Consider the following 23,993-nt stretch of genomic DNA (forward strand, 5'->3'; position numbering starts at 1 on the left):
CACAGCGCATCGCAGACAGCTGTGGCCTAATCAGGGTTTGACCTGGAGATCTCCGCACCACAGGGCCAACGCTCTTCTACTGATCAAGACTTTTTCCACTTTATTAAATAATCCGACAACTTTATGATTCCAGAGGGGATATGGTATGATATGTGGAAAACACATCAGATTACAACACAATCTTTGAAATGGAGGGAATTCAGTTGGAAAAATCTAATTCGGAACTTTATTACACCTAAAATTAGAAGTAAACAGATAAATGTTCAACAGCCATGTTGGAGATTATGCAGCCACACGGATCCAGATCGGCGGCATGGTGGTGTAGTGGTTAGCGCTGTCGCCTCACAGCAAGAAGGTCCTGGGTTCGAGCCCCGGGGCTGGCGAGGGCCTTTCTGTGCAGAGTTTGCATGTTCTCCCCGTGTCCGCGTGGGTTTCCTCCGGGTGCTCCGGTTTCCCCCACAGTCCAAAGACATGCAGGTTAGGTTAACTGGTGACTCTAAATTGAGCGTAGGTGTGAATGTGAGTGTGAATGGTTGTCTGTGTCTATGTGTCAGCCCTGTGATGACCTGGCGACTTGTCCAGGGTGAACCCCGCCTTTCGCCCGTAGTCAGCTGGGATAGGATCCAGCTCGCCTGCGACCCTGTAGAAGGATAAAGCGGCTAGAGATAATGTGTGATGTGATGTGTGACGGATCCAGATCATACACACATTTTTTGGAATTGCACAAAAATACAACCCTTCTGGGGGATATTCACTCAGTTCTCTGTGATGTTTTGGGATGTACAGTATGATACCTAAATCCTGTCTTGTTTTGTACCTGGGTCATCTGGAGGGCACGGTCCATGAAAGTGACCAATATTTGGTCAGGATTCTTTTGGTGGCTGGGAAGAAGACTATTACTAAGAACTGGCTTAAGTCTGACACTCCAAGTTACAAACAGTGGATGACAATCAGAGATGATCTATTGGTGATGGAGCATCTCACATACAAGTTGAAAATGAAAGATGTTTATATAAAAAGATGTGGGAAATGGTTGACATATAAGGGAAGACATGATTAATCAGATGTCAGTAACATTTACTAATACAATCTCACACACGCTCTGTTTTTGTTTGTTTATATCTTTTGGGTTGTTTTTTTTCCCAATACTATTGACGAGATTGTCTTGTATTGATAACTATGGAAATTAAATATTGTTAAAAAAAATAATCCGACAACTTTATGATCAAATATAATTTCACTTGTTCGTCGAGTGAGCGAATACTAAACTAGCAACTGAACGCTAATCCAACCAATGACTGAAAGCCGCCTCAGCGAGTGAAAGCTCCTGTGAAAGTCTGTAGTTGAACAATCCTCCTTTATGCTGTAGGCGGAGTCTCAGACAGAAGGCTGTCGATCAAGTGTGCTTATTAGAGTAGCAGGACACGCCCACTAATTCCAGCTGCTAGTCCAGTGTTTTATCACATTTCTATTTATTTTAATTTTGGTGGAATAACTTTATGCTCATGGAGACTCTGTAGTGTAGATGTTTATTTCCACTGACAGTAGCTCAGCCATTCTGAGGAGTTTTAAATGAATAATGAAATGAAATGCGTGTGGGTTAGTTTTCCTTTTCCACTCTGCAGTGAGGTAACGTGGTGATCTCAGGGCTCTGTGGTATTGATCCATGTGATGGTCAGGAGAGGCTCAGGAACCCTGGAGGAACCTTGTGTTAGTGTTCATTTAATCCTCACTGGTGTAGATGAGATGCTGAATACCCCCCCCCCCCCCCGTCCTCTCTGCGACACTGACATCTGAACTGGTGTTTTAATAATTAACCGCCGCTAATGGTGTTTTCCTCCAGCGCTCCTCTGCCAACGCTGAAACATCACACGCTCCATCAGTGAGGCGTCTCAAACTGCTGAGACGGAGAACCACAGAATAACACCACAACACTATTCTTCATCATCATCGTCACCTGTGTGTCTGAAACAAAACCCTCTTCAGCTGTCGTTCCTCTGAGAGAACCTTAAAAGTTCTGTGTAGAACCCTACAGCAGCCGTAACCCTCTCACTCTACAGTCATAAGTAGAACCCTATTCTGGAACCACTCGTAAGGAATAAAGCACAATTTCATAAGCAGAATTAGTCCTGAAATTTTATCTTACACTTTATCATTATTTTATTACATTTCTTATTGTTTTTTAATATTTAATAAATATTTCCTGTGTCTCAGAGTTTCTTCACATTAACTTCACTTGCTCGGTCTTTACGGGAAAAGATCAGCGCGAGGTCCGTACTGTCAAGACCTCGGTCTGATATTTTCCCGTAAAGACCTCGTGCTTAGTTAATAAGGAGTTTATTATACAGCTTTTTTATTTCCAAGATTAAAATCGACGCTTGTTATAACGAGGCGTCACGCTGCTTTCAGTCACATCGTATTTGTAACGTAGTTGAGTCGCGCATGCAGAATAAAGGGCTGGCGGTTTAAAAACTGAATCTCTATTAGCGGTTAGCGCTTTCTGAAGGTTCTTCATTGCTCATTTCTTGAATAACTCGCTGACTCTTGTTTGTCTTTTGGCTGTTTTTGATTCCATTTTGATTTCCAATTCAACTCTCTTCTTTTTTTTTTTGCAACACTGAAAGCCAGCACCTTGGAAAGTCAGTCCGTGATCACCCACGGGCATGATGGGAAAATACACTACCGTTCAAAAGTTTGGGGTCACTTTGAAATGCCCTTATTTTTGAAAGAAAAGCACTGTTCTTTTCAATGAAGATCACTTTAAACTAATCAGAAATCCACTCTATACATTGCTAATGTGGTAAATGACTATTCTAGCTGCAAATGTCTGGTTTTTGGTGCAATATCTCCATAGGTGTATAGAGGCCCATTTCCAGCAACTCTCACTCCAGTGTTCTAATGGTACAATGTGTTTGCTCATTGCCTCAGAAGGCTAATGGATGATTAGAAAACCCTTGTACAATCATGTTAGCACAGCTGAAAACAGTTGAGCTCTTTAGAGAAGCTATAAAACTGACCTTCCTTTGAGCAGATTGAGTTTCTGGAGCATCACATTTGTGGGGTCGATTAAATGCTCAAAATGGCCAGAAAAATGTCTTGACTATATTTTCTATTCATTTTACAACTTATGGTGGGAAATAAAAGTGTGACTTTTCATGGAAAACACTAAATTGTCTGGGTGACCCCAAACTTTTGAACAGTAGTGTACAGCCTGCCAAGGAACCAGTCAGAGCGCACGATTTTACTGGAAGTAGCTCATGCCATACACAGTGCTGAGCGTAAATGAGTGCACCCCCTTTGAAAAGTAACATTTTAAACAATATCTCAATGAACACAAACAATTTCCAAAATGTGGAAAAGACAAAGTTTAATATAACATCTGTTTAACTTATAACGGGAAAGTAAGATTAATAATATATCTTAGATTACACATTTTTCAGTTTTACTCAAATTAGGGTGGTGCAAAAATGAGTACACCCCACAACAAAAACTACTACATCTAGTACTTTGTATGGCCTCCATGATTTTTAATGACGGCACCAAGTCTTCTAGGCATGGAATGAACAAGTTGGCGACATTTTGCAACATCAATCTTTTTCCATTCTTCAACAACGACCTCTTTTAGTGACTGGATGCTGGATGGAGAGTGATGCTCAACTTGTCTCTTCAGAATTCCCCATAGGTGTTCGATTGGGTTCAAATCAGGAGACATACTTGGCCACTGAATCACTTTCACCCTGTTCTTCTTCAGAAATCCAACAGTGGCCTTAGATGTGTGTTTAGTCATGTTGGAAAAGTGCACGATGACCAAGGGCACGGAGTGATGGTAGCATCTTCTCTTTCAGTATACAGCAATACATCTGTGAATTCATGATGCCATCAGTGAAATGCAGCTCCCCGACACCAGCAGCACTCATGCAGACCCACATAAGGACGCTGCCACCACCATGTTTCACTGTAGGCACCAGGCAGTTTTCTTTGTATTCCTCACCTTTGCAACACCATACAGTTTTGAAGCCATCAGTTCCAAAAACATTTATCTTGGTCTCATCACTCCAGAGTATAGAGTCCCAGTAGTCTTCATCTTTGTCAGCATGGGCCCTGGCAAACTCTAGGCGGGCTTTTTTGTGCCTGGGCTTTAGGAGAGGCTTCTTTCGTGGACGGCATCCATGCATGCCATTCCTCTGCAGTGTACGCTGTATTGTGTCACGGGAAATAGTCACCCCAGTTTGGCTTTCTACTTCTTTAGATAACTGCAGTGAACTTGCATGCCGATTTTCTTCAACCCTTGGACTTATGTCAAAAAATGATCTGGAAAAACTTATCCATGCCTTCATCTCTAGTAGGGTTGATTACTGCAATGGCCTTTTCACAGGCCTGCCAAAAAAGACCATCAAACGACTTCAGCTGGTTCAAAATGCAGCGGCTAGGGTTCTCACACGAACAAAAAGAACAGAGCACATTACTCCAATTCTAAGGTCCCTTCACTGGCTTCCAGTAAGCTACAGAATTGACTTTAAAGCATTGCTGCTGGTGTACAAATCTCTAAATGGTACAGGACCCAATTACCTCTCTGATATGTTGCAGCGGCCTAACCCAATCAGATCTACCAGATCAAAACAGAAAAATTTACTGGTAAAACCTGTTGTTAAAACAAAAGTGTGGTGAAGCAGCTTTTAGCTACTATGCAGTGCAGCTATGGAACCAACTGCCAGAGGACATTAAAAATGCTCCTGCTGTTGGCAGCTTCAAATCTAGGTTAAAGACCAAGCTGCTCTCAGATGCTTTCTGCTAAATTGTTAATATTGTCATCTCTACATGTTTAAAACTCTTAACTTTTACAGTCTCTGCATGTTTTAAATTTTACTTAACTTTTATTCTATTTTATTCTGCTGTTTTTTTTCTTTTACTGAACTTTTACTTCATTTTATTATTTTATTTCTACTATTGTTTAATTCTTATTATTTTTCTTCCCCATTTATTTTATGTAATTTTATTTTCTATTGTTTACTGTTTTGCTTTTACTTCTGTAAAGCACATTGAACTGCCACTGTGTATGAAATGTGCTATAGAAATAAACTTGCCTTGCCTTCTCATCAGAAGACGCTCCTGTCGAGGTGTTAACTTCCGTGGACGACCTGGACGTCTCTGTGAGAGGGTTGCAGTTCCATCTTTCTTAAATTTTTGTACCACTTTTGCAACAGTATTCTGACTGATAAGTAAAGCTTTGCTGATCTTCTTGTAGCCTTCACCTTTGTGGTGTAAAGAAATTATTTTCTTTGGGGAATTCTGAAGAGACAAGTTGAGCATCGCTCTCCATCCAGCATCCAGTCACTAAAAGAGGTCGTTGTTGAAGAATGGAAAAAGATTGATGTTGCAAAATGTCGCCAACTTGTTCATTCCATGCCTAGAAGACTTGGTGCTGGCATTAAAATTCATGGAGGCCATACAAAGTACTAGATGTAGTAGTGTTTGTTGTGGGGTGTACTCATTTTTGCACCACCCTAATTTGAGTAAAACTGAAAAATGTGTAATTTAAGTTATATTATTAACCTTACTTTCCCGTTATAAGTTAAACAGATGTTATATTAAACTTTGTCTTGTCGACATTTTGGAAATTGTGTTCATTGAGATATTGTTTAAAATGTTACTTTTCAAAGGGGGTGCACTCATTTACGCTCAGCACTGTAATAAAGACAGATTATTAACATGTCCCTGAGTGTTTTATTCCTCTAACACCACACTGATTTACCAACAACTACAATTTTTAACGACTACATCACCACACCTTTTATCCATTTATAGTTACATTTAATGTCAGTGAGTTCCTGTTGTCACTGACATTATAGCAGCGATAAACAGCCGCTCCATCACCAGCCTCTCTTTATTCTCTCTTAGAGTTAATAAGACCAAAACATAAATTAAATAAAAGCCACGCAGCTCGTTCCATCATGTTACTGAGAAAGCCAAACAAGTGTAAACTCCTCAGTCCTGAACAAACTTCACTATATCAAGGATTACAGACATTTTTTAATCCGTTTATCATCAGTGGAGCGTCCGCTGTACACGCCGCTGTGAATGAGCCGTTACTATAGAAACTGTAACGCATCAGAATGAGAGCGTTAATATCAATAAACCTGCAATTTATTCATCTTTTTTCCAATTCACTGCACAAAATAAAAACAATGATAAATGAAACGTCATGTTGAAGTTAATCCTTGCTGTGAATGACACACACACACACACACACACACACACACACACACACACACACACACGCACACACGTCATGTTCTTCATAAATCAGAAGCCGGGTCTGGAACACACAGCAGTGAGATTTGGAGTGTCGTTGCCCCTGAAGGTGATCATGAATCACAGCGGGTCAGTGCACCATAATAAATCCCTCTCTCTGGAGAAAAGGACCAGAGAACACACACGTGATTTATTACACCAGCCCTCACGCTGCAGTTCTCCTCTTCCTCCTCAACTCCAGATGGCTTCCCTTTCTTCAAATCAAGTTCAGAAAAAGTCACATGACCTCCTGGACCAATCATATACGTGCTAAAAATTATTGATCAAACGTTTCTTGAGATTAAGTGATGAAACGTCCCTGAGGTGTTGCAGAACCATCAGGGCTTTAATCATCTTCAACTTTATTAAACTTTTTATACATAAAGTGTTGCTAAAGACGAACAGTGAGTTCTACAGCGACTGCGTGACGAGTTAGCCGTGTGGCGTACACGTTACTAGTAGGGGTGGGCAAAATTATCGATACGGCGATATATCGCGATGCTTTGTCTTCCGATTCAATATCGATATTTTTTCAAATAATAAATCATGTTTCAGACGGGTTGTAAATCCAGTACGACTTCCGCACCTCCGCTCCGCAAGGTGTCGCTGTGCCGCTACCTCACTGCAAGGCACTCTTCGTCTTCTTTTTTTTTCCCGGTGGTTGCAGTGAGGAAAAAAAAAAACAAGCAAGCATGGCTGTTAATGTAAACCTAGAGACGCTGCCGAACTTTAAGGCAGATGTTTGGAGGCACTTTGGATTCCAAAGGAAAGGAGGAAAAAAAACAGTGAGCTGGACAAAGAGCTTTGCAAAACCTGTTTCGCTCCAATTAGATATTCAGGTAACACAACAAACTTGCGAACTTAGCACGACACCACCCCGACATATTAGCTCAGCCGGAGCCACCGAAACCCGACCCGAAGCAAACTACACTGGACAGCGCCAAAGTCCTCCCGTCTACTTCAGTGATGTGTGACTTACTGTAACTGTGAACTTAATTTTGTCATTTAAGGCCAAAGGCAAGAAGCTGCACTTTATTTTGCATTTTCAGTTTTAGTGTGTGTGAGACACTGCATTTTATTTTGAGTATTTACTCAAAATTCAGAAGAAACATGATTCACTGAGGTTTCAGTTCAGTTTCAGTGTGTGGACACTGACCCACACTGCACTGTGTTTCATAATTGTGCTCAGGGAGACTAAGATGCACACTGCACTTTTCAATGTGTTCCAGACAGTGTGTTGTTCCTGCAAATATCTTGTAACTTGTGCTTGTATAGTTACAATAAAATGGCATGGATAATTTGAATTACATTGTTTTGACTCAGTTTGTCCCATGAATTATCACTATCATCTGATGTACATACAACTCGGATTTTAAGATGCATAATGCGTTTACATTTTTCAGTGAACTATGTAGAATATCGCAATATATCGCAGTATCGTATCGTGACTCAAGTATCGTGATGCGTATCGTATCGTGAGATCCTTGGCAATACCCACCCCTAGTTACTAGGTAGCCGTAATCTAGCATTACTGATTAGCGTCATTCCACAAAGTGGTGGAATGACGAGGTGAAAGAGGCAGTACGGGAAAAGAAGAAACTCTACAAAGTATGGGTAAAATCACAGACACACGAAGACTATGTGAACAACAGACTAGCCAGAAGGAAGAGCAAGAGAGAGGTGAGACATGCAAAGGACGCCTCATGGAAGGCTTACGGACAGGAACTGAGTGAACTCTGCAAACGGTCACCACGGGAGTTCTATAGGAGTGTCAGAGCCATGCGACTCAGAGACGAACCCTACAACCCCACCCCTGTGATAAACGACCAGGATGGAAACCCCATATATGAGGAGGACAAGATTAAACAGCGATGGGAGCAATACTTCAGAGATCTCCTCAACCCGGTTGACGAGAACAACAGTCACATCCAGTTCAACCCCAGCTACCCAGAGCACACAGAACCCAGCATACTAGAGGAAGAGGTACGGAGAGCAGTGAAGACCAGTCCAAACAACAAGGCTGCAGGGGTTGACGGGATCCCTGTAGAAGCCATCACAGCGTGTGGCGAGACTGGCATCAGATGGCTCACTAGTATCTTCCAGAAAGTATGGATGGAACAGTGTGTGCCGGAGGACTGGAGGAAATCGATTGTCATACCGATATGGAAGAAGAAAGGGAACAAGAAAGAATGCAGCACATACCGAGGCATCTCCCTCATCAGTCACACGGGTAAGATATTTGCAAAAATTCTTGAACAACGCACAAGAGCAATTGTAGACCCGATGCTCAGTGAAGCCCAGTTTGGCTTTCGGGAAGGGAGGGGCTGCACGGACGCAATTTTTTCACTCGGACAACTCTGTGAGAAGGCTTGCGAGTACCAAAAGCACCTCCGCCTTCTCTTTGTAGATCAGGAAAAAGCTTTCGATCGGGTAAACAGGAACAAACTTTGGCAGATTTTGGAACAGTAGGGTGTAAAGGGCCAACTTCTAGAGAACATAAGAGCACTTTACCATAACAGTCAGAGTGCAGTACAAACACCAAATGGTCTCTCCAGCTGGTTCCAGATAAGGTCCGGAGTGAGACAAGGATGCGTACTCTCACCTCTACTGTTCATAGTGTACATGGATAAAATCACAAAGGAAGCTAACCCAGATCCACAGTCCTTAAACGAACTGCTTTTTGCTGACGATCAAGGTATCCTGAACGAGAGCAAGGAGGAACTCCAGCGCCATACAGATGAGCTAAACAGTGCATGCGATCGTCACGAGATGAAGATCAGCAGTGGGAAGACAGAATCCATGTCAGTTGGCCACTGCCCAGAGAGACTGGAGATCACAGTTAATGGACAACTCCTCAAACAGACCACGGAGTTTAAATACCTGGGGAGCATCTTTACAGAGGGTGGGAAATTAGACAGAGAGATAAAGACAAGAATAAAGAAAGCAAACTCTGTCAACTACCAGCTAGCACCTCTACTAAGGCACCCAAGTATTCCTATGGAGACCAAGGCCAGACTGATCAATGCCATCTTCATTCCGACACTCACATACCAGTGCCAAACCTGGACCCTGAACAGAGCACAGGAGAGAAAACTCACAAGCTATGAGATGAGGGTCCTGAGAAGAGCAGCTGGAAAGACAAGGAGAGACAGGTTGAGGAACGAAGTGGTTAGAGAGATGGTTGGAACCAAACCTGTCCTACAGTTCATCGCCAAGCAGAGAGTACAGTGGTTTGGTCACCTGACGAGAATGCCAACCACACAGCCAGCCTTAAGAGCCTCCACCGCCAGACACTCAGGTGTCAGGGCCAGAGGGAGACCACGCCGCAGATGGATAGAGGGAGTAGCAGAGACCCTCCGTGCACATGGCCTGACTCTCCAGGAGGCTACTCACCTGGCTGCAGAGAAACGTCTACATCTCCCTGCGACGCCCCCCCAGGCACAAGCGGAAGGATAAAGTAAAGTATAAAGTAAAGTAGAGACTGATTAGCGATGTTACCATCGTAGAGTTTACAGAATGAAAGAAACTGACATCCCACTGAACACGTCTCTGCTGATGGGTGAAAACCCCAACGCTCTGGACTCTTCATTATTCTACACTTTAAACGGCTGTCTGATTAAAACTGGCGCTCGGTCATGTGACCACATTGTGGAGGAAAAAACAAGGCGGAGGGGTGAAAGACGTGAGGTGAGGGAGGGGAAGGAGGCAAAAGGTCAGCAATGCGAGGAACGTCACATCTAACTCTGAGATAACGAGCTACACACTCCGGCTTTATTCAGCTCACACTACACTTCCGTGTTTTTACTTCTCCTTCACTCCTCCTTCACCCCTCCATTACTCCTCCTTCACTCCTCCATCACTCTTCCGTTACTTCTCCTTCACTCCTCCATTACCCCTTTCACTCCACCATTACCCCTCCATTACCCCTCCTTCACTCCACCACTACCCCTCCATCACTCCTTCACCCTTCCATCACTCCACCATTACCCCTCCATCACTCCTCCTTCACTCCACCATTACCCCTCCATCAAGGATTCAGGAGAAAAACAGTGGGATTTGATGTTCATCAGCTCTGAGGTATACAAAAGTAATGAGGCACAAACAAAAAAAAGATAAGCAACTAAAGTCAAAAGTTCATCATGAAAATTAAAAATAAATAAGTAAATAAAAATCTATGTTCAGGTCATGGGGGATGTTTTTACTTTAAATTTCGGTGCAGATTGAGGCGGAGCTTTCAATTTATTTATACTCCATTCATCAAACAAATTCATCTTTTTTTAAAATCATAAACTACAAACAAGTTCATCTCAGTTTAGTGCACACACACACAGAAAAAATAAAATGAATAAATAACTTTTTTTAAAAATTTGTTTTACTCTAAAATTTTGATAACCAAAAGTGTGTTAAAATCAAACATGTTCATCCATCTCTCTCTCTCTCTCTCTCTCTCCCTCTCTCTCTGTCTAGTGCAGCAGAAACAGCTGATTTTATTCAATTTATTATAAATGTAAAAAGACAAACAAATGAATAAATTTGAAGACATGAAAGATTTTTCACAATAAAATTTGGAGCACCAAAACACTGCAGTACTTAAATTTTCTTCCTTTCTTCCCTTTTTATTTTCTAAAATCACAAAATACAAACCCTGAGCTTTTTACAGGTTATTATTATTTTTTATGTTTCCACGTCAGCGTGCAGTCCGAGTGTATCGTTCAGGAGCGTTCTCTGTTCACACTATGTTTCTGACCCTGATGAGATTTTACATGTAGAACTTTCAGTAAAACAAATTGAATCTGAGCTGAACTGGCCCATGAGGAGTTTTACCTGGACAAGAGCGTCAGCCATCTTCTGCTTCTTCAGAACTTCACTGTGACCCGCAGCGTCAAAATTCATCTTCCAAACCATCACCTGTACACGTTAGCATCGTAGCATTTAGCATTTCATCTCACACACACACCTTTCTGTACTGTTGTTAATAAATTCAATAAAACTTTTGACACTTTACCTCAAAGTTTAATATAAAGAATAAAAAATAACTTTAAATATAAACACAAACACACCTGTTCATCTGAGCCTCCGGAGGCGAAGTGATCTCCAGTTCTTGAAAACGCTACACAGGACGCTGGCCCCTAAACACACACACACACACACACACGATTCCACACTTCAGCCATTTCAAAATAAACACTTATAGTCTGCTAAATTAATTCAGTAATATTTTTATTCAGAACATTTTATTAAAATTTCAAATCCAGAAATGCTCAAACATGTCACTTAAATATCACGAATAATTTTTTTCTTTATTGTTTATAGACCACTTGGAGTCGTTGCCATGGTTACATTTAGCTAGGCAAAGCTAGGAGACCTGACAAGCAACAAAATAAATGTGTAAAAACCGCTGAACAATAGCAGTCATTTTCCAAGATGATAAATACAGTACAAGATCAATTTTGCTTGAAGGTAAAAGCAATTTTCATGAAAATGTCAAACTGTCATGTAGCTGCGATCAGAACACACAGTGTTTAATGTACAGATACTGTATTACACATTATAATCGATCTAACTGTATATATGGAGTTTGTTTTATTTATTTATTATACAGACCCGAGTGTTTTACTGGGAAATACGCCACTCGCATTTTTCATACGAAATACATGGCGGATCTGAGTGACGTTTCCTGATATTTCACTCCGATGACGTCACTCCCAGTGTTTTCCTGCTGACTAGACGCGCGCTGTCAAAATGAACTGGTTCAAAATTAAAATTCTTTCCATTAACTTGTATATTTTTTTTGTGTGGCTGCGTCCATAAAGAACATTACACAGTGGTGTGGAGATATGAAGAAGTTTATCTTCTCATGTTGAAATTATTTCACGCGTGATATATTCACTCACCACTTGAAGATAAACTTCATATCTTCACACCACTGTGTATTATCCTCTATATGCACACACAGTATTTGATTTTGCATAATTCTGCATTCCAAACCTAAAAAAAGTATATTTTAGATTAATTACTTACATACTGATTAAAACATGCTGTATTTGTCACTGAACAGATAATAATGTCATTATGTTCAGATGTAAAATGCATTTGGTTTGAGCAGCTGGCACTTTCAGGATTTTATGACCGTAGATTTTACAGACATTACGTGCGTACGTTAATACACACGACTATCCTGTAAGGAATTACACACTCCAGACTGCGCACTTACACTCCGCTTCACATCGGGTCGTCATACAGAACGGTCTGGAGTGTTTTATTCTGCTTATACCACAGTGATTCACCAACAATTACACGGTTTATTCATCAATAACTCGTCATATTTTTAATGGTTTATTTTTCTGTGTTATGTCCACAGTAGAATTATTCCTTCATCTGCTCCTCTCTTTCTCTGTCTCTCAAACACACACACACACCATCACATTCCTGAGAACCCAGAACACTCCTCTGTCCAGAAGGCGTTCCTGCACTGTGACTGTTACAGAGCACAGACACTGGAGACTCCTTCCACAAATGTTAAATAAACATCTTCTAACAAATAACATCACATCAACAATTATACAACATGATTTTAAACCTGCCGTTTTGGTGTAATTTGAATTTCATACCTACATATTCAGATTCGAAAACAAGCCCCAAAATGGACAATAAATAAATAAATAAATAAATAAATAAATAAATAGCAAAATCCACCAAAGGGAATAAATAATCTGACATCATCCTTTATAGCCATGAATGATTTATACTAAAGTGAACTGGCCTGTACTGAACTCCTGTAATGAGTCACTGAATCATACTGTACCCAAGTGAATCATATTATACCCTTCTGAATCGATATATAATGGAATAATGCATGAGTGCAGTCCTTGGGCCTGTGCAGTGGGAAGGGCTCAGAAGTCTAAATTATATGGACGATATGCTGCCATATGCCCAGACGGAGGAACAGGGTCACCTTCATGCGGCAGAAGGATTTCAGTGTGTGCCTGGCACATTTTTGCATGGGGGCAAAGGTCACCTGGAGACTGTACCTGCAGGTCTTGGGACTAATAGCAGCAGCGGTCCAGATAGCCCCACTGGCCCTTCTTTACATGCACCCAGTACAGAGGTGCCTCCTCACCCTGGGACTGCACCCACAGTCGCAGCTGCAGGTCAGGGTGTGGGTCACCTGCAGGCTATGTCTGGCTCTCCGCTGGTGGGTACGCCTGAGTGATCTCACCAGGGGGAGGTGTCAACAGACGTATAGGCTGGGGCGCAGTGCATGAGAGCAGAGGCACTGGGAGTCGCTAGAGCAGCAGTTGGGCTTCCCAGCACATCAGTGTTCTGTAACTGAAGGCAGTCGGACTTTCCCTATGAAAATTCCTGCCGCGCCTTAAAGGTTGCCATGTGCTGCTGAGGACAGACAGCGTGATAGCAGCAGCTGACATCAACAGGCAGCAAGGCCTTGGCTCCTTGCACCTTTTCAGACTTGTGCAGGAGTTATGTGTATGCGAATCTCTGAACCTCTATCCCTCAAATCAGTACAGGTGCCTGGGCTGGAGAATCAGGCAGCAGACTGCTTGTCCAGAGGAGGTCCAACCCCAGGAGAATGTAGGCTTCACCTGGAGGTGGTGGCAAAGATCTGGTCATTTTGGAACATCAGGTCATGGACCCGTTTGCCTTCAGGGAGCCGACCCTCTGCTTCCTGTTCTCTCTGGGGAGGGACAACCCCCTCAGTACAGACGCCATGGCCCACCAGTGGCCTCAAGGCCTTCTGTACATGCCCCCCCCCCAGCTAGTCCTGATAGTCCCAAACTGGCCTCACATGGCCTTGTTCTCCGACATCCCACTGTTGATATGTGGTGCACCAAGGGAGCTCAGATTCTGGAGGGATCTGCTTGCACAAGCCCAAAGGACTCTCTGTTTCGCCCTTTCCCCGGAGACTCTAGCTTTGGACTTGGCCTCTGAAAGGACCAGCTTCTTAGCAATGCATCTGTCCCGCATGGTCGTACAGACCCTCCAGGGGGCATGGGGGTGCAAAACAGCAGCAGACAGCGTCTGGCCATCCTGCCAGCTCAGAGGTTTATAAATATTGTACAGTTGTATGTAGTTTGGAAACAAGGGTTTGGCCACATCAGTTGTGTATGGGATTGAGGACTGGTTATGGTTTCAGGATCATGTGGCTGCTCTTAGAGTTGCCGTATATATGGCACATGTAACAGAGTCTCGAAATGATGGACAGCTAACAGTAGGTTACATCGTCACCATCGTTCTCTCGAGGACGCTCAGAACCAGGTGTTGATGAGGGAAAACCAGAGTGACTGCCCACACCCATGCCTAATATAGACTACCTGTGCATTCCAGTATTAAATAATTATCTACATCATCTGTCGGGTGGGGACATTCCCTGAACATCCGGAATATGTAGCTGGGTGGGGGGGTGAGAGAGAGAGAGAGAGAGAGAGAGAGAGAGAGAGAGAGAGCGAGAGAGAGAGTCTCTTCACTCAGAGAATAATGTAAACTGCAGAATCATAGTTAGTGAGACTCTGCACTGCAGTGACGCTCGAATCATACTGTATTATTTGACAGTGAACTGGTGAATCACATTTAACTGAATTGAATCAGATCATAATGAATCAGTTTATACCCTGTTAAATAATATTGCTTAATACGGTGACTAATTAAACAATAAATAATTTAGAATCAGATAATGTATTAAATCATCCTAAATATTTTAGTAAACTGTAATAAATATGTACTATATACATGCAATGATATGTGATGGAAAATTACAGTACAAATTTATGATGATTCAAATTGATGAAATAAAAAGGTGATTATTATCAGGCTGCATAATCTCTTTGATTTTCCTCGCTGTAATTGTGTTGTTTAGACAGCAGGAAGCACAATAACACAATAGAGGGAATCCATGTGACTTCACTTTAAGCAAAAGTAACACAGCTCTAATGCTGCGAAAACAAACAAAAAAAAAACCCAGATGTAAAATGCTTAAGAGCTGCTGTGTGATTGACTACAAGTAGATTTAATGAGAAATCATCACTCTCTCTTTTTACAGACTGCTGAAAGATAAAGAGAAGGAAATGGAGGCAGAACAAATGTTCATAAAAACTTATTAAGAAAAGGAATATTTTAGTTAATAGGTGTTTATATTTTACTTCAACCTTTACAAAAGTATGTAAATAATTATTGTTGGTTATTAAGAAAATGAAACAAAAGGGTTATTTATTTATTTAACAAAAGGAATATTTATGTTTATAAAGAATAGGAAAATAAATGTTGCACTTTTTGGTAATACAATTTTCTTCATTTAATTATTTTCAAAAATATTGTGGAAAAATTGAACTGTGAACCCAATATCATGAATCAAAACAAATCGTGAATTGTTACAAGCCTACTGTATTACATCGAACAGATAAATTAAATATGGAGTTGAATCACACAGAACACAATCAGAGACGATGTGAGTCAGAGTGATTTACTTCGTTCATAATAAATGACTCATAAAATGGACCGTCCTGTTTTTGTTGCACTGTGACTTTAAATCATTTGGATGAGGATTCGTGTCGTAGAATAGAAGAAATGAAAGTATTAGATTCTGTGTGTGTGTGTGTGTGTGTGTGTGTGTATCTCTAAGATGACTCATACATGACTAAGATACCCCTCCTTTAGATTCACTCTACCTAGATAGGTGTGTGTGTGTGTGTGTGTGTGTGTGTGTGTGTGTGTGTGTGTGTGAGTGCAGCAGGGTGGTGTGTGCCTGTACAAACTACACACCCCAAAGCCACAAAGCCGATCTGTCATTCTAAAATAAGCGTCTCATACACACCGCTCCCTCTGGATTCCATACAGCATATATTTATCCGGATTATTCGTCTTTTCCGGTTCTCTGTTTTGTCAGCTCTGGGTCACATGATCCACTTTTCTCTGTGAGCAAGTGTGTGTGTGTTTGTGTGGTGTATTGAATTTGCTTAATCTGGATTTTATTAGGGGCCAAGCACTAGAGGTGTGTATAAACCCTCCTGTAATTGTACTGTACGTAACAAATGTGTGATTTGCCAAACAGGATGTCGGCCATTTTGAGCTTTAAGAAAAAGGGTTTTTTTGTTTCTTCATCCCAAATCATTCCAAAATCTTGATCACAGGACTGTGAGATGAACCCAAAATAAACTAATGTCTTGGCGAGACATGTTGTCCATAAACTGCAAATTATTTTGATGCTGAGGTCACCAAACAGGAAGTGAGGTCATTTCTCAGCAATACTTTTATGTACCAACACCAAACTTATCATTTAGCAACATGCTCAAGTTCATTTGTAACTTTGATGGGAGACTGACAACAGGAAGTGAGGCCATCTCAGCAATGTACTGCCATCAAATTTACATCGTACATGTCCTTGGAAACAAGCGCTGATGGTCCCAGCGGTTTCTGCTCTTCCTTCTTTGCTAAGGGGTGGGGGTGAAAAAGTGCTTGACCCCCTTAATTGCTGCTCGCAGCTATATTTATTTTGTGATAAGCTTTTGGAAGGTTTGAAAGGTGCACTGACCTCTAAAATGCATTTAAGAATATTTTATTGAAGTAATTACTTGTTTTAAGGAAATAATCTTTAAGGGAATAATCTTTTGTATGAATGTGTTTACTGTTAAAGAAAATAATAATAATAATAATAATAATAACAGTTCACACACCCTTTAAATGCTGAACTGAACCCGATAAAGTGACTGATTTGTTCTAGTTGCTGAGTCAAAGCTGTGATGAACAGACTGTGGAATAAATATCTGAATAAATACTTTTTTTTTTTAAAGGCAGACGCCACATGGGAGAGACAGACTGTTCCACTTCATCACTGACTAATAATCACTCAGAGTCACAGACCGTCTCTCACACACACACACACACGCACGCACGCACACACACACACACACACACACACACACACACACACACACACACACACACACACACACACAGCCAAAAGTCACAGCTTCTGCCAAGGCTTCTTCACGCCTTCCATCAGGACGATCTGAAGTCAATCCCTCAGACAGTGAGAACATGACGAGAGACAAGTTCTTTAATTAATAAACCTCACAGCGTGCTGAGGAGCACAGAGTCACTGAGGAGAGCCACAGCGAGCGAGGCGTCCTCACTGCACACGCTTTAATACAGCTTTACAACTTTTTACAGCATCAGCAGATAATCAGAGATCAGACACTGGTGTCATTCAGACCATAAACACAGCTGGGCAAAAACATCATATAACTGTGTGTGTGTGTGTGTGTGTGTGTGTGTGTGTGTGTGTGCGGTGCTGTTATTGCAAAATAATCAACAATAGGGTGGTGTGATGAAGTGAGGTTCAAAATCTACACTTTTGATCTGTTTATAGCTGCATTTAATGAGTGAGTTCCTGTTGTCACTGACATTACAGCAGCTATAAACACTCGCTCCCTCACCAGCATCTTCTCTCTCAAGTTAATTAAAAAAAAAAAAATAATAAATAATAATAATAATAATAATAATAATAATATCACAGCTTGTTCCATCATGTTCCTGAGAAACTGTAAAGAAGTGTAAACTCCTCTGTCCTAAGACATCAGAAAGCGTAAAGTCTGACACTGGAGACTCCTTCCAGAAAAGTTAAGGACATCACTGATTACGAACGCGTTTAAATCGGTTTATTATCAGTGTAGCGTCCGCTGTACACGCCCCTGTGAACGAGCTGTTACCATAGAAACATTAATGATAAATACAGCTGTGATTTGCAGCTGCACTATTGTCAGAGCTGCTGTTACAGAGAACACCTTTGTGTGTGTGTGTGTGTGTGTGTGTGTGTACCTGGTGTCCGTGCAGTGTGTATAACAGTCGGCCCTCCAGCAGGTCGAGGATTTTGAGTGTGGAGTCGGAGGAGGCCGTGATCAGGTGGTTAGCAGCCGGGTGGAAGGACAGACAGTTCACTGCTCCACTGTGGACTGAAATCACCACACACACACACACACACACACTTAAAACACACTGATAACGTATTTGTTACTATACACATTCCATACCAACATAATGAATAAAAGATGTCTCTCTCTCACACACACACACACACACACGAGTGCCGTTTCTCCCACAGTGTATTTGAGGACACACGCACTCGAAACACTCTTTGTCCGAGAATGACACCGCCATTGTGAGTGAATGTGTAAAAGTGGGAGTGGCACGCCCCCTGAAGGACAGCACCCGCCACTGCCACTCAACACAGCACAGTCATATTTATTTATTTATTATTATATTAAAATGATGCTGGTGGGATTAAACGGATTACTGAATGCTTTGTGATTCATTTTTGTCTGTTATGAGAGTTTTTAAAACCTGTTTATGTGCACCTGGGTCTCAGGATCAGACAATAAGCTTTACAATATTAGTCGCTGGATTTATTTTTATTTTTTAATTTCAAAGAATCATGATAATTTTTCGTGTGGCTGTGAGACTCGAGCTCACTGGAGATAATCAGTGAATTCGGTGATCACCTTGGTAATGCTGCAGGAGTTTATGAGTGCGAATGTCCCACACCTTCACCGTGCCGTCTGTACCGGCAGCAGCGATGCACGTCCCGCTGGGGTGAAAATCAGCGTAATTCACGTACCTGAAAAACACACCACCACAAAATAATATAACACAATGTTTTATATTTATACTAAAAAAAAAAACCTGTAAGGAGACACTTAACATTTATGGAAGGAGTCTCCAGTGTTGGTTTAAAAAAAAAAAAAATCTCCCAAAACACTGTGGTCATTTCACTCTGTTGTTGTTTGTTTCATTTTTCCTGTGTTCCATTTCAGGACATGAGATCCCTCTGTGTGTCTCTCTCTCGCTCGCTCTCTCTCTCTCTCACTGCGTCCTCAACCCTCAGTACAGAAACCTTTCAGCTCTGAAGACGGAATAAACGAAGCAGCTAAACATCTTACTGTAGAATATCTGAGGTGTGTAACGATTCACTCAATTCACAATTCAAGTCATAAATCATTTGATTAAAGTTAAATAAAGAAAATATTATGAAAAAAATGCTACATCTATTTTCCCCATTCTTTATAAACTTAGCTTGTTTTTTAATAAAAGGAAACTTTTATTTCATTTCTTTAATAACCAACAATGATTATTTACCACATTTGTAAGTTAGAGTAAAATATAAATGCCTATTAACTCAAATATTCCTTTTATTAATAAACTTTTATAAACATTTGTTCTGCTTTCATTTCCTTCTCTTCTTTGTTTCCTTCTCTAAATCTGTTTGTACACAATCACGCAGCAGCGCTATCATTTTTTTTTACATCTGTTTTTTTGTGGTTTCGCAGCATTAGAGCTGTGTTACTTCCACCTACAGTGAAGTCTTGTGCCCTCGACTGTATGTTATTGCGCCCCCTGCTGTCTAAACAACACAATTACAGCAAGGAAAAATTAAAAGATTATACAGCCTAATTATAATCACCATTCGTTTTTTCATCGATTCGACTCGTCATTATTTTGTATCATGATTTCTCGTCTTGCAATATATATTGCTACCCGCGTAATGAGGTCATGACTCCATATCATCCTTCCATTTCTACATATATGCAGGCAGAGAGATGATCACATGATCCACTTTGCTGTTTGAGAGACTGCACTCCAGCATTATTTATTTTACAAAGGAATAAACACCTTTAGCATAACTGCTAACTTTTGCCGGTGATGAGTGGACACAGAGAGAGAGAGCGAGAGAGAGAGAGAGAGAGGACTCGTGAGGCACAGGAGTAAGGTGGACAGCTACGATAAGTGAGAACAGGAGCCAATTTATTTCATGGACTTTCAACAACATTAAAAGGATGAGATTTAGGATGAAAAACTGAACTTGTTGGTTCACTGTGGAGTAAGAAGAATAAAACACCTGGGGACATGCTGTTAGAGGAAAATAATCAGTGTCAATGGTGGAGTGATGAAGTGGAGTTACTGTTACAACCCTGAAGCTGATTATTTTCCCACTACAGCACCGCACACGGTGTTCTGAAGGCGGAGACACCTCGGCCTCTTCTCAACCTTCTCTCTCACTTTTAGCTTTTCCATTCAGGTTTTTTTTTTTTTTAAATTAATACTGAATTCTTCAGAAGTGTGTGTTTTGATTAGAAATAATTTGCACACACACCCGCTGTGCTCACAGAAGGAGTGAACACACTCTCGGCTGTTCTTGTCCCAGATCTTCACCGTTTTGTCGTCGCTTGCAGAGATGATTAATCTCCCGTCTGGAGAAAACCTGCAGCAAAAACGACACACAGAGAGACGTGATGAGGAAACGTACAGCTGAACATAATCCTACACAATAACAACTATCTGATAAAGAGAAATATTAAAATAATAAAATATTAAATCCTAAAACGGGTTCTGATCCAAAAAAGTGACATTTTAAGAGAAAATTATTTTGCTTATTTATGAAAATGATGTGCCTAAAAAACAGGCTTGAAATTAAATAATGCTGATTAAATAAATTAATTTAAATAGAAGCAGAGTAATAATAAATAATTTTATAATAAGAAACTAATACTATTTCAATATTACAGATAAATATAATTTATGTATCTATATTTAGATATTAAACAGTATAAATAAAAGTTTATACATTATTTACATGAAGATATTTCAGATAATTATTATTTATAGAAACTTAGATATTAGATTCTATTACAGAGAGTCTAACACTTGTCTAAGTTTTGAGATTATAAATAAATACTAGAGATAAATTTGCCTTTATTTATGATATAATTATTTGTTTTTCCGCACTCGGTTTTATAAGACAAATAAAATATTTGCTATAAAAGCTCATGTTGTGTTTCTCAGACTGTGAGATGATGACAGTACGGTACGGTACAGGTTCTAACCTGAACCCAGCACTTCTCCACACTTTGATTGAGTTCCTGTCTCCCATCAAATAACAGCATGTGTGTGAAAGTGGGCAGAGTGGGGTGATGACATCATTTTTGTACTTAACATGTGCTATATCTAAGTAATAAAGTGTGTGTGTGTGTGTGTGTGTGTGTGTGTGTACAAACTTTGCACAGCGAACCCAGTTGATGTGTCGGTTGAAGGAGAAGAGGAATTTCTGCCGATGGACTGTCCACACCTTCACCGTTTTATCGTCTGACGCAGTGACTAACGTCTGTCCATCACTGCAGAAGTTCACACTCCGCACCGTCCCTGTGTGAGCTTTAAACACACTCGACTCACCTCTCCTGAAAACACACACACGGGCAACAGAAATGACAAAATATAAAATAATTAAATCAGAAAGAGAGAATAAAACCACTGGAAAACTTTTAAACTGTTTTCCCAGTCCAGACTATGACAGAGTCAGGGCCGGGTGAAGTGACCATCAATATCAACACGGTGGTAAATCACATCACGATACACTTTTCTGAGATACTGTGAGATCTTCTTATTAATCTTTTTTTTTTTTTTAATTACAAATTGACTGGAAAAGGCAGATGCTAAACTTTTAGTTTTTAAAAATGTTTTTAAAAAATTTAATATCTTTCAGTGTTGGATATCTATATTTGCTTTTTTAATATTAAAAATAAAAAGATTGATCATAAACTGGTTTGTTGAAAATGTAATGCATATTGCTAATTATTTTAATTTAAAAATAAAAACACCTCACAAATAAATTTATACTCCAGCCTACAGGTTTGTCTTTTTACTCTCTCATATGCAATCAGTTCTTTAAGAATGTATTTAATTTTTTTCTACAGTGTGTGATAACTTCAGCCAGCAATTGTTGTTCTTTGTCTAACAGTGGGCTGTTTAATGAATCCCACTTTCTGGTGTAAAGAGTCGAGTCCTGGCCGGTCTGCGTCACTGCAGTCTGGGATCAGCTCTGATCCTGACAACATATTCCATCGTTCTATTGCCTGGTGTGTGTGATGAGAGGGATGAACAAATTATCTGTGTGATATTCACACACACACTCACACAGTGGGCAGCCAGAGGCGTACAGTCCGGTCCCGGGATGCTGAAGCGAGGAGCTGTCCTGATGGAGAGAAGTGCACACACATCACACTGTCTTTATGTCCAACAAACCGGTACGACCTTGCACGAGGCTTCGTGTTCCAGATCATCACACACGAGTCCAACGAGCCTGTCGCTGTCTCACACACACACAGAGTTTGATTATTTAAGCTGTTTATTTGAAACATATTGTAGTAATAAAAATCAGACATCTGTATGAACCCTTAATCTCAAGGTTTAAACTTCCTAAATTAAATTGTGACCCTAACGCATACTGCAATGATAAAGTTACAAAATAAAAACAAATTTCAAGTTTAAAAATGATTAACAATTATTTAATTTGTTTTCATTATTTCTTCAAATGTTTACTGGTAAATTCCCGCAGAGTGTCATTTATTTACAGGAATAAAGAAAAAACTGAGTGAAGATAAAGCCAAATATATTAATTTCACACATTAATATTATTATTGGCTGAGGGGGCGGCACGGTGGTGTAGTGGTTAGCGCTGTCGCCTCACAGCAAGAAGGTCCTGGGTTTGAGCCCCGGGGCCGGCGAGGGCCTTTCTGTGCGGAGTTTGCATGTTCTCCCCGTGTCCGCGTGGGTTTCCTCCGGGTGCTCCGGTTTCCCCCACAGTCCAAAGACATGCAGGTTAGGTTAACTGGTGACTCTAAATTGAGCGTAGGTGTGAATGTGAGTGTGAATGGTTGTCTGTGTCTATGTGTCAGCCCTGTGATGACCTGGCGACTTGTCCAGGGTGAACCCCGCCTTTCGCCCGTAGTCAGCTGGGATAGGATCCAGCTCGCCTGCGACCCTGTAGAACAGGATAAAGCGGCTACAGATAATGAGATGAGATGATGATTATTATTATTATTGGCTGATTGTGCACCTATTTGTTTGGTGTTGGAGTTAAAGTCCACGCTGGTTATTGTGTCTCTGTGGCCTTTAAAGTTCCTCTCCAGTGTGGGATCCTCCTGAAAAACAAAAGGAAACCAACAACATTTTAATAAAGTCATTAATGCACTTTACAGCTGCGAACTTTAACTCTGAACTGATTTACAGGTTGTGTTTTGTACCCGTCACTCACCAGCGCGCAGCTCATTTCACTTTTTATTTAAAGTAATAATGAAGTAAATACATTTATAATAATAATGAAAGTAGAGCAGGCACAGAGCTGTGTATGAACAGGTCGGTCTGAACGTTAGTGACGTTTCAGCTCCTGCTCATTACTGACACCTGAGCTACTTCCGGTTAGCAAGCCGGCTAATCTGCGAGCTACTCTCCAAACAGACAAACTTATTCAAACTCCTTTATTTATGAAGTAAATAAATTAAAATAAAGAATTAAAACTGATGCGAAGTGATTTTCTCAGACGACAGTTAAAGTAAAGTAAAGCTAAGCTAAGCTAGCTCCGTTGCTAACAACAACAACAAACCGTTTCATTTTACGCGCCCGCTTAGCAAACTCCGCCCACCACACAAAAAAAAGAAAGAAAAGGATACCGGAAGTGCCGTTCTTCTTCGTTGATGACTGCTTGGAAGCCTGCACCGCCACCTACAGCATAACCGTGTTATAAAAAATACTAAATATTGTTTCTTCTTATTAAACTCTATAAGGTGGATAATTTAATAAAAATGTAAAGCTTTTAGTGTGTACATGTACCAAAAATATCAAAACCAGCATAGGGCGGCACG

At 40.7% G+C, this 23,993-nt stretch overlaps 1 protein-coding gene across 2 annotated transcripts in view; it reads right to left on the reverse strand.

Annotated features, from left to right (window-relative positions):
- poc1a (POC1 centriolar protein A) overlaps positions 1-23,763 on the reverse strand; it is a 41,487-nt gene extending 17,724 nt beyond the window's left edge. Inside the window, exons 1-9 of one of the 2 annotated variants that reach the window (XM_060910135.1) lie at positions 23,387-23,763; positions 23,189-23,273; positions 22,267-22,438; positions 21,351-21,530; positions 20,450-20,557; positions 18,801-18,916; positions 18,121-18,254; positions 11,352-11,420; positions 11,116-11,199 (exon numbers count right to left, since the gene is read on the reverse strand). In XM_060910135.1, the coding sequence (XP_060766118.1) occupies positions 11,116-11,199; positions 11,352-11,420; positions 18,121-18,254; positions 18,801-18,916; positions 20,450-20,557; positions 21,351-21,530; positions 22,267-22,438; positions 23,189-23,273; positions 23,387-23,401 (963 nt within the window). In that variant the 5' untranslated portion in view covers positions 23,402-23,763. Of the gene's footprint in view, positions 1-11,115; positions 11,200-11,351; positions 11,421-18,120; positions 18,255-18,800; positions 18,917-20,449; positions 20,558-21,350; positions 21,531-22,266; positions 22,443-23,188; positions 23,274-23,386 lie in introns of those variants that run through there. The other variant, XM_060910136.1, reaches the window with a different exon arrangement.
- Between the last annotated feature and the right edge of the window lie 230 nt (positions 23,764-23,993).

This window comes from Neoarius graeffei, chromosome 26 (assembly GCF_027579695.1).
Source record: "Neoarius graeffei isolate fNeoGra1 chromosome 26, fNeoGra1.pri, whole genome shotgun sequence".
NCBI lineage: Eukaryota > Metazoa > Chordata > Actinopteri > Siluriformes > Ariidae > Neoarius > Neoarius graeffei.